This window comes from Sitophilus oryzae, unplaced genomic scaffold (genome assembly GCF_002938485.1).
Source record: "Sitophilus oryzae breed Bouriz unplaced genomic scaffold, Soryzae_2.0 scaffold_1516_pilon_pilon, whole genome shotgun sequence".
In the NCBI taxonomy this organism is placed as follows: Eukaryota; Metazoa; Arthropoda; class Insecta; order Coleoptera; family Curculionidae; genus Sitophilus; species Sitophilus oryzae.
Window position 1 is genome coordinate 268613 of NW_022146188.1, and position 12040 is coordinate 280652.

Sequence of the window (12040 nt, forward strand, 5' to 3'; positions counted from 1 at the left end):
ATGAGTTCAAGTACGGTAGCGAGCATAGTTTTAATCACCGGTTTTGCTAGTGGGGTCATAATTGAGGCTATTTTGGCTATAACGAAATTTTCTAAAGGTACATAAATTATAATTTTAGAAGATGCTCATAAAACATTTAATCACTAGTTCATTTTTGTTAGATTACATTATTTTGTAGTCGCATATTTAAGATGCTTTAAACATATCCATATTATTGTTTGTAAATTGCCCTATATTAAGTGCAAAGAATTGAGAAAAAGAATTATTAAAAGTAGTTATTGTTACGATAGTTAAACCATCCGACTACCAAATATACTTAAAATCCACTATTCTGAATGAATAGCAACTACCAACTTGGGAGGAAGCTGCGAGAACGATTCTATTGGGTGAACTACAAGGAAGACATGAGCATCTGGAAGGGCTATAAAATTATATTATTTCACGTCCCAAGCCATGTTGGAATATCTGGGAGTGAAAAAGAAGATAATACTGCACACGATTTTTGTCTAGAAGTAGTTGATATTAAGGTAGTTAAGCCATCCGACTATCGAACATTTAAAATCCACTATTCTGAATGAATGGTAACTACGATGGCAAGACGTAAATAAATACTTGTACAGTATAAAATTATATTATATTGGCTTAATTTTTATACTAAATAAAATGTGTTACGTTATTTTTGACCTGCATTATATTTATTTAAATCCCATATCATCAATTAAACTTTTAATAAAGTTTTCCTAATTATAATTAACATTAATTTTAAACTATACCCTATATACCCTATATTTTTTCACTGTCAGGAACACGGACAAATGACAGTTTCGTTGTAAAACTCACTGATCCAGTCAGTATACTAGTTTTTTTTATTTACACACAATGTTTACTTGATACATTTTAAATGAACAGGTAAACGTTATGTGTAGACGGGGCTTCGTATAAATTTGAAACTTTGGTACAAATTGTTGTTGAATTTGTGTGGTCAATTTTGCCGTTTTTTAGGTCATTAAAACAAGGCCATTTTTAAAATAAACATTTTTTGCTTTTCACAATTCATAAGAATGATATAAAATGCTCTATTTTATATCATTCTTACAAAAACTTATTTCTTTTTTTGGAAATAATTTTATAGAATTAAATTCTTAAAATTGATGATGTCAAAAAGTTATGTTTTTGTTAAGGGATATGCTGAACAATTGAATTGATTCCTCATAAAACTTTTAAATATGTACTACTATTTTTTGGTAAACACACTTCAAACCATTTAGTATTCTAAATTCTTTTATAAAATACTAGCGTGTACCCGCGACTTCGTTCGCGTCGAATTAATCATTTGTAATGGTGATGATAAAGCAAAGCAAGAATTTCCATTAACATACAAACTGGAGCAGAATCGTGGTTAATCAATTACCCAACTTTTTGGAACACCCTGTATGATTTTTTAAAAAATTTCAAAATATTTAAAAAAAAAAACAAAATAAATTATGCTTGTCCAAGCGTTTTCCCGAAAGACTAACCATTTTTTAAATAACAAATATTGTAATATTTGAGGGGTGGTTTCACCCCCTTAGAATTCGAGTTTCGAAAAATCCCTTCTTATCGAACCTCTACACCCTAAAGTTAACCTCTACACCCGTTTTCCAAAAATTAGCTTTTGACGTCAAGCACTTTAAGCAGGATCGTGATTAATCATTGACCAGATTTTTCGTAACACCCTGTATACATTTTTAAAAAATCTTAAAATATGTAAAAAAAAAACAAAATAAAATATACGTGTTTAAGCGTTTTTTCGGAAACTTGACCGTTTTTTAAATAAAAAATATTGTAATCTTTGAGGGGTGGTTGTGAACCCCCTTGGAACTGGAATTTCGCAAAATCCCTTCTTATCGAACCTCTACACCCTAGAATCAACCTGTATGAAAAAATTGAGCTTCTTACGTTGAGTGGTTTGAGCAGGATCGTGATTAATCAGTGAGTCAGTCACTTAAGGATTTTATATATTAGTATAGATCAATCTGAAAATTATTTTCAAAAAGAGAAATAAGTTTTTTTTGTAAGAATGTTATAAATTCTCTGAAAAAAATATTTTTCATTTTTTTCAAGTTTTCTTTATGCCTGGTATCAGAATGGATATTTAGAAAAGGACTGCTTTCACCGATCCTAATCATACTGCAAAAAGTGATATTAGATAAACTATACCTGGGGCGGGATTAGGAAGTTCCTCGCTATATTTCCTATCAGGACCGCCGCGTCGTACACCACCGACACCTCCCGGAGGTCCGCCAAAGTTCCCTGGTGCTCCTCCTCCTCTTTGGCCACCTTTATGACCCCAACTTCCTCCGCCATCTTCTCCCGTGAAGTTTCCATAGTTTCCTCGGTGTCCACTTCGTGAACCATCCTGAAAGTAAAATTACCATCAATTTTGAGGGAACTCCAATGAACAAAAATACTACGGAAGGAATTTTTCTATTCATACATTAGAGATAAAATTTACGTAGGTAATGGGAATGCAATCTATTGTAATCGCAAAACATTTTCCGAACCACGTCATCAATCATACCGACATTGAGACTAAAGTCTATAAACCTGACTAAATGAAATTTTGGCAAAAATGTTTAAATTTGTTGTATAATATAAGATACCGAACAGCTCTTCATTTTACTTTATAGAGCAAATGTAACTAGAGATGGGGACATTCCGGGAATCTTATATTGAGGGAACGTTCCTGGGAACGTTCCCCAAATCGTGATAGTAATGGGAATGGGAAAATTTTTTAATGTTATGAAAAATTGGAAACTTTCCGGGAAGGTTCCCGGAAATATTCCCCAAAGCAGAAAAGTGATAAAGTTAAGAAAATATAACTTTCAAAATATATTTAATAACAACAAAATAATATATAAATAACAACAGAAGCAACACAAGTCCATAAAAGAAACAAATTTAGGTTATCTTCTTCTTCTTCTTGTTTCACGATGACCACGCGCCTTTCGACGGCCAGTCAGAGTCTATTATTCTTTGATTATTGTTTCTTTCTGGTTTCTTTATTCTTCAGTCAAACAGAGAACGTCCTCACGGACGCATACGCCTGGAATTGAAGAAACTTTGGGCGCATTGAGGAAAACTTCTGCTCATTACTGCACTTTCATGTGGGATGATTCTCTTCTAGGGCCCTCTAAATTAGGCTTTTATGTCAAGGTAGTGAAGGATCAGGAATCACAAAGGAAAGACATGTACTGTGGCGTGTCCAGCAGCTAACAGACAGGGACTGCGTCAGGCCAGCATGAATATAAGGAATATACTGCAAAATAAATTACTTATTATTGAAAGTTAAATATCATCATTATTCACCATTTCTAGCAAAGCAGGAACATGCAAAGCGTGATTAAAGCTGCAAAAAACTACTACGATGCATTCTCGATTAAAACCTGTAGTACTAGTTCTACTTCTATAAAGATAGGATTCCTTTCTAGTTGAAAAATATTTAAGCAAAAACATCCAGCAAGCCACAATTATTCATCTACATTTAAGTTTACTCTAGATTAGCCAGTGTACAGACTGATAGTCTTTTTGGCATGAAATCCATAAGCGTGGCGAATCCATAACCGTAGGTATTCACAATTTAATACTATTTTTCTTAAGGTATTGATACACCAATTTTGCCTCTTTGGATATTGCGTTCCTCAGGACATCTTGAATCCTAATGGGAGAACTCATACAGCTAGTTAAAGACAGGTATAGAGTATGACATGCTTGATCTCTCAAACTACAAGCAAAAATAACGTGCGTAAGGTCCCCCTTACTTCCACATTCACACAGAAAAGAGTCTTTGATACCCAACTTGTGGAGATGAGTCGGGGTGAGACAATGTGACGACCTCATTCTGCAGAACAAATGACATATTCGCGATTTACATCCGCGCATTTGTCGAACCATGGGGATCTGAGAGGTTGTGGAACAATGTTATAGTAGAAGACTCCTTTTGTTTGACCCATATTATGATATAAATTTGTCCATTCTTGTCTGCTTTCCTTCTTTATGACGCCAAGGAGTTCAGAATAATGAATCTTATTATTCACCAGGTTCCTGGACTTTCTCCCAAGAAATGCCAGTCTATCAGCTTCCGTGTTACCATCAATATTAGAGTGGCCAGGGATCCAGATTAGTTTTATAGATTTTCCTTGTTGTGTTAGAGTAATAATTCGCTCTTTTATTCTTCCTGCTATTTTTCCTGCTCTACAAGAAATATCCGAACGTGTGATACTCTGTAGAGCACTCTTTGAATCTGACAGAATGGCAATTTTCTCTGCATCATCCCCAAGACCCAATAAGGCTCTCTCAATGGCTAACATTTCAGCACTGCATATAGACGTGTGCTTTATGCATCGGCCAATTGCTGAGTATCTTTTAGAAAAATTGTATATTCCAATACCACTTCTTTCAGATACAGGATCCAGTGACGCATCCGTGTTAATTAGCTCATACCCTAATAATTCTTTTGAAATAAACTCCTGCAGTTTGGATTGACAACCTGGGGAAGTTTTAGTAAGGCCTGAATCTTCCCAGTGTACATCTTGTATCTGACAATCAAAGTCAGCTTCAAAACATGGTAATATCTGGCTTTTTTCAAGAATGTTGTGAAACGATAGCACTGAGTCCAAGCCTTCCAACAAGGCTGCTGATTGTAAGATATGTATAGCCCAATTAGACTTGTTGAAATAGCCTCTTCTGTGCAAGCCAGTTTCTTAGCCGAGAATTTGGCACATAACCAAACTCTTCTGGCTCTTAACGGCATTTCAGTCGTCTCAGACATCAAAACATTAGTGGGGGGTCAAAATATTATTAGTGGGGTTATTCATGCAACCTGTTACTACTCTTAAAGCTTGCATATGAATTTTGTCATATTTTCTTGCATTCTTTTTTGACATCGTTAATAATGCCTGACAACCATAGTCCATGTGGCATCTTACGACGCCCTTGTATATATTCATTAATGTAGATGGGGGGGATCCCCACTTGGTTCTGCAGAGAGCACGCATCACGTCTACTCCTTTCTGTGCTTTTCTGCAAGATTCTTCAATATGAGGATTCCAGAGAAGACGACGATCCATTTTGAGACCAAGATATTTATATTGTTCCACCCATTCCACATCTTGTCCATCCGCTCTTATCGAGTGAGGAGGATTTGCTCTTTTCCCTCGAGATAAGTACATTGCCTTAGTTTTAGAGGGAGAGATGCTTAGACCATTGTTCTTCAACCAATCCAACATAGATATTAATGTTCGTTGAATTCTGTTTATCGCATTGTCAACATTCTTATGGGAAGTGTAAATGACCAAGTCATCAGCATATTATAAAATCTGTACATTCTCCTCCATCACCTATTATTATTATTCTCCTCCGTATACCATTAGTATATATATTGAATAAGACTGGACTCAGGGATGATCCTTGAGGAAGGCCTTTATAGGCTATTTGGGGACCTATGAGATCTCCTGTGTTAGGGGATCTGACAAAGATGCTCCTTTGTATTAAGATTTTTAAGATTGCTTGTATGGACCATTTATCAATTTCAGCATCGTTTAATTTCCTCTCTAGGAGGTCTAATTGAACATTATCATAAGCGGCTTTAAGATCAATAAATATACAGACAGCTATCTCCTTTCTGGCAAATGCCTGGTAAATATAACTAGATAATACTACCAGATTATCAGTGACACCACGTCCTCTTCTAAATCCATTTAGATGTTGATTGAAGAACCTATCCTGTTCTAACTTATGCTCTATTCTATTTTTTATTATATTTTCAAATATCTTGCATAAACAAGAGGAAAGAGCAATCGGTCTATAAGATTCGTGGTGAGACGGGTCTTTACCATGTTTTAGTAATGGAACAATGATATGTTCCTTCCATTCCGCAGGTATCTCCATATCTTGTCTTAAAACGTCATTATAAATGTTTACCAGACATTCCTTCATTTTAATGGGTGTTTGAGAAATCATCTTGAACGTAATGTTATCTTTACAAGGACATGATTCCTTCCTGTTTTTTAAGGCATAGTTGAATTCATACATGGAGATACTCTTTAGGTCATAGTTGTTGAATGCTCTAACTGCTGAGAAGTCTTTAGCGATGCAGTGAGGGGGGGGCGAGGCTGTCCAACAACGTCTCGAGCCACAATTCCTTTTCAGCGCAGTGTCTAACTTGTATATAACTATTGGAGTATGCCTTGACCACTTTCCATATGGTACTCATGGGTGTGTTTTTATCAAGGCTTTCTGTAAATTTTCTAAAGCTTTCCTTTTTCTTTCGTTTCATGGCCCTTCTTGCTACAGCCGCTTTTCTTTTGTACTCCAGATAGTTATGATCGCTGATATTTTCTTTATATGCCCGAAGGGCCCTGCTCCGTTCATCCACCGCCACGCGACATGCCTCATCCCACCACCTTGGTTTGGGAGTTGCTGTTCTCTTGCCCTTTTGGAATGACCTTTTTGGGATATGTCCCAATGCTGCCCTATTGATCTCCTCTACCAGACTTAGATAAGAGTTTACGTTCACCTCCTGATTGAAGCTCATGAAGTATCCGTCCCAGTCCGCCTTCTTTGTGTTCCATCTACTTATAGGGTTATGTACTGTTTAGATGAACAAGTTAGAATTAATAAATACCATCGTTGGAAAGTGATCACTCATGCCTGGGCTATCTACAATTTCCCATGAGATGTTTGGTCCTAGTTCTGCCGTCATTAAGGTGATATCCGGACAACTTTTCCCTTGGTTCGGGGGAGTAATCCTGGTCGCTGACCCGTCATTTGCTATCAATATATCATTCTCAGAGCATTTGGCTAAGATGTTCTTTCCTGTGTGGTTATTGCGGGAAGAGCCCCAATTACTGTGTTGTCCATTAAGGTCTCCCAAAAAAATGCTTTTATTTGTCCATTTGTTCATAAACTCTTGGATATTCTCTCTCGTTAGATGAATGTCCGGAGGGCAATATGCAGTAAAGATCGACAATTTTTTTATGGAAATTCCTAAATACTGACCCCTCCAGTCTATATTAATATTAGTATTGCACTGGGCAAATGGTATAGAAGAGCTGACCAGAATGGCTACTCCTCCCTTTCCATCCTGTCTGTCTTTCCTTACAATACTGTATGATGGGATAATAACTTTGATGTGCGGACTCAGCCATGTTTCATTAAGACACACTACGTCAGGTTTATAAGAATTGAGTAAAATTATTAATTCAGAATAGTTTCTCAGTAAACTTCGGATATTCCAGTGTATGATACTTAATTTGTTTTAACTTGGATCATTAGGTACCTTTAAGGTGTATGTTGTGAACTCCCCGGAAGTACTTCCAACTCCATATCTTCCAAGGAAATGTTTATCTGAGCGTTTCCACTTGCATTAATTTTTCCTAACACATATTGCGCTACCTCAAGTGAGACACCTGACTCCTCCATTGTTTTCCTCATGATCTCAGTTAACGGCATAACTTCTACCTCATCTGAACCCATTGGAGGAACTTGATTAATAATTGGGTTAATTGGACTTGTATCTATCTTGTTTATCAGGGGAGGGGGTGATGATAGTTTTTTCCTCTTAAGTTTGCTTACCTGTGAGTATGTTGGTTTTTGTGTTAAAGCTGATTTTTGCGACTGTATATTGGCCATTCTTTGCCTGACCGGAATGCCCTCATTTATTAACTGCTTGTTCAGGGTACTAGGAAAGTCCCTGCTGTCTAGGTGAGCTCCGACGAAGGAAGACTCGGCTGATAAATAATTCTTGGGTACTTTGTTTCTAGCTTCAAAATATGACGTGTTTTCTGCCGCCATTATTTCTTTTATAGCCCTCTGTCTCTTATATTCCGGGCAATTTCTATCTGTGGTGACGTGATTTCCTTTACAGTATATGCAGACCGCCTCCTTCTCTTGGCAAGCAGATATATCGTGTTCTTCGGCACATTTTGAACACCTCTGTTTGCTTCTGCATTGTGTATTCGAGTGTCCATACCTCATACAATTGAAACACATGATCACCGGGCTGACATATATATCCACTCTTACTTCGCAATATTTAATTTTTATGGAGCTAGGAATAATTTTACCTTCAAATGTAATAATTACAGATTGTGTGTCTATATACTTTGCAGTGCCATCAACTATTATCTTTCTTTGTAAACGTCTAGCTTCAATTATCTTCGGTCCAGTTCTCCGTTCTGATACTATTTTCTCCATTTCTATGTTTTTATACACTCCTCTAGCAACTCCCTTAAGGTGCCATTACACGGCGCGTGGAGCGCCGCGCCTGGACCGTCGACTGCCGCTCCACGCTCCGTGTGATTGGGTCGGCGCGCCGATTTTTGGGCCACGGGCCTGGTATATGAGCAGTTACACGGAGTGTGGAATCCCGCGCCAGGACGCGCCTGAACCGTGAACTGCCGCTCCACACGCCATGTGAATGGGTCGGCGCGGAGATCGTCGGGCGGCGCACAGTGCTTCGTCCCATGGACAAAAATCAAAAAATAAGTTAAAATTTACTAATATCTGAATATATAATTTTATACTTATAGCAATGTTCAACTATCCTGTATATTATTTTTCATAAACAGCGTTTTTGTTAGCAAATATTTTCACTAAAAATAAATTTTGCGATCATTATCTCATCAGTGAAAAGAATAACATTCATAGTAGTTCTGTATATTATGGAGTTAAACGGGTACGTACTTAATTGAAAGCCACTATGGATATTGTTAAACAAGGTATGTACTTTAAATTTATTTCTAAACAAGTTCGTGATTGTTTAGTTTTTTATTTAATTTTTAAGATGATTCTTAAATGGGTATAAAATTTTACGTTTTAAAACTTCAAAAAGCATTTAAAAAAACATATCAAAACATATCGTATTTATTGAATATTTTGTTGCCATATTCATACACTTTTAATTTTTGTATAGTTCACCTGCGTCTGCTTGCGACGAACTTTATTTTATAATACTTTTCAGATGGAGTAAAATTGATAAGCAATGCTGATCTGGCTAATACTTGGCTTGATCATAAGGACAAGAACTCAAAATTATTTGTATTTCAAAAAATATGTTCTTATTAGATATTGATGAACCTTCCAGTCAAATGAGCCACTTGTGCCTGAAAAAGTCCACTATGTTGGAGCGAAACGTAGCATAAAAAGTGTCCCCCCCCCCCATCTTTCAATTTATTATAAAATCTCATACCCAAGAAAAGGAAAAAATAATATATGGATATGGTCTATTAAAGAGGTAACTATTAACATCCGAACCCCTCATACCGACAAAATGAACAGTAACAACGCGAAAAAGTAACATATTTGAAAATGATGTACAGAAATATCTTATATGTGAGGATACTTCATCTACCTGTGATTTGGATACTATAAATTTGGAAGATTCTGTCAGCAGTGATTCTCCTGAGTCAGAGTAGTTACGATCTATGCATTTTGTTGTCCTAAAGTAAATTTATAGTATCTTAAGTTTTTTTTTAATTAAATATAACATTAATGTTTCTTTTTCATTAAAGAAAAACATTTTTATCTTATATTACGCTTATATTGTAGGAATCATGTTCTAATGTTACTTCAATTCTTTTTTATCACAGGAATTTATTTAATACTTACACCGTTTTCATACTATAACTTATTATTTGCTTAGATGGAACACAGCTCCAACATTATTATTATTTATAAGATTTTTTTTTCATAAACGTGAGACTAAGAACATCATCATTTAGTACAATGAGAGTACTCATCATTTGTGTCAAATACACCTAGTTTGAATAAATTGCTTACAATAAAAGAGAAGTTTTGGATTTTTGTCCTCTAGAGCCATATGTTCGAAGCACTGTGCGGCGTGTCGTTCCCGTCGACTGGCGGTAAACTGCACACTCCAAACCAAACACGCCGCGAACAATTTTCGCCAAAAATTTTTTGAATTTAGTTAAATTTAATTGTTACATAACTTACTTAAATATCTCTATTGTGAAAATGCATAATTTGATATTCGCTTAAAGAAATCTATAAATATCATATTAATTAGGTGGAAAAATTTACTGAAAATACAGGGTATACCAAAGATATTTAATATCTTTGGGGTATACCAATATACTCACTCTACCATGTTATTGTTTAAAATAATTATTATTTATTCTAAATGTTATATAAAGGGTAAGGAACACTAGATAAATTTTGCTGAGGTGACTTATGTATGTATGAGTAATAATTACTGTATTTTTTAATAATGTTTATTGCATTTCGTCCTATTGCTGCCAAAAGTCACTAACTAACATTTTTCCGAACAACCAAATTCAATCACTAACTATGTTTTAAAGCGGAGAATCGATTGCAAAAGTCATTAAGTCAACTACTATTTCTGGCTATTTATGTTTTATTTTAATACCGAATAGTTACTAACTATAACATCTTTATGCAATGTAATTCATCTTTAGACGCATTTTTCTCGGAAGTAATAAAAAGTAAGTTAGTGACTTTTGGCAGCAATGGGACGATTTATACTTCTAAAGATGCGGTTTTCACATCACTATACTACTTTTTATGAAACCAAAGATGCTACAAGAGTTGTCTTAGTCTTTTTAGTTCCTAAAGTACAGGGAGAATTTTAAAATGTTGCATTTTTCAATCCCATGGTATATTGGTTAGCTTATCGAAAAGGTGAAAACTTAGTCTCGTTGAGTTTTTATATAGAATCCAGTGACGTTAACTAGTTTCGCTTGTAACTCTCATTTTCGAAATCTGACTTTTATGTGTAAATGACACCCAGTGTATTATTTTTTTATTTTATTTGCCTTGTTATGGCTTTCTGAAAATACGATATAAACTATTTTCATAATTAAGGTAAAAAAATCATTATTTAACTTTTGAACATAAATAAACCTGGTTTAAAAAAGTATTATTATCTTATTTAATTTAATTTAACCAGATGATTTTGCTTTCCACTCTGTTATCTTAATAAATTGCACTGAAAATAAAGTTGGGGAATAAATTATTCGATTGTATTTATTTAAACCCAATTTAAACCGATAATCCATATGTTAAAAAGTTATACAATGCATTTTTTGTATCTGCCTGCCGGTCGATCGTCCCAACGGCGCACAGTGCGGTGGATGATAAGTATAGCGGGACAAAACCGTTTCGTTTGTAAAAGTAAGCCAAAAAATGTGTACTAATAAGAATAAATAGTGTTCATTCCAACTGATATAAAAATGCATGAATTATTTTTTGGTCGTATACATTTATATCAACCAAATTTGATCGTTTTCTGCTCAGCCAGGTAGAGGTCATACGAAAACAAAATATTTACAAGTGCATACATTCTATTCCAAAACTAAATTATGTTGGAGATTGCCAAAGGTATGTAAAAAGGCGTTTTAAAACCAACATCATTTCTTGACCGTTTTGTGGGATATCGTAATGCAATTTTTAGATCCCAACTCTCTTAGGCCCGGTTGTACCAACGAAGTTCACCGACAGATCAACTGTGAACGACGATCAAAGCAAAAAATGCGTTGTACCAAGCCTGAACGCCGTTCAAATTGCCCGGTTAACTGAACGGTGACATTAGGCGGTTCAAGCGTCGTTCAGGGGTAGACATAACCTTATTATTTTACATATCCCGCTTTTCGTTGTTTTGATTATCGTTTTGTTATTGTTCTTAATATTTTTCGTAATGGATTATTTATTAGATGAATTAACGGACGACGAAGACTTTTTAGAATTAGTGAGACAACATGAACGGCTAAGGAGACCACAAACAGTACGATTTCGACCAAGCAATTTCGAAAAATGGAATGACGTGGATTTTAAGAAAAGATTTCGACTTGCTAAACCTATTGTGAATTATTTAATAGAGGAAATTTCCGGTTTAATTGCATCTAAAACAAACAAGTAAGTTTAATTATTTATATTTACTGTATCTTATTTAAGCTTTTATTTTTAGAAATCATGCTTTAACACCAGCCGACATGGTATTTATCACATTACGGTTCTTAGCATC

The 12040-nt window shown here is 35.2% G+C and overlaps 1 protein-coding gene across 1 annotated transcript in view; it reads right to left on the reverse strand.

Moving 5' to 3' along the window:
- LOC115878527 (eukaryotic translation initiation factor 4H-like) overlaps nucleotides 1-12040 on the reverse strand; it is a 37143-nt gene that overhangs the window by 1827 nt on the left and 23276 nt on the right. Inside the window, exon 4 of the mRNA XM_030895051.1 lies at nucleotides 2200-2398. Coding sequence (XP_030750911.1) covers nucleotides 2200-2398 — 199 coding nt within the window. The remainder of the gene's footprint in view (nucleotides 1-2199; nucleotides 2399-12040) is intronic.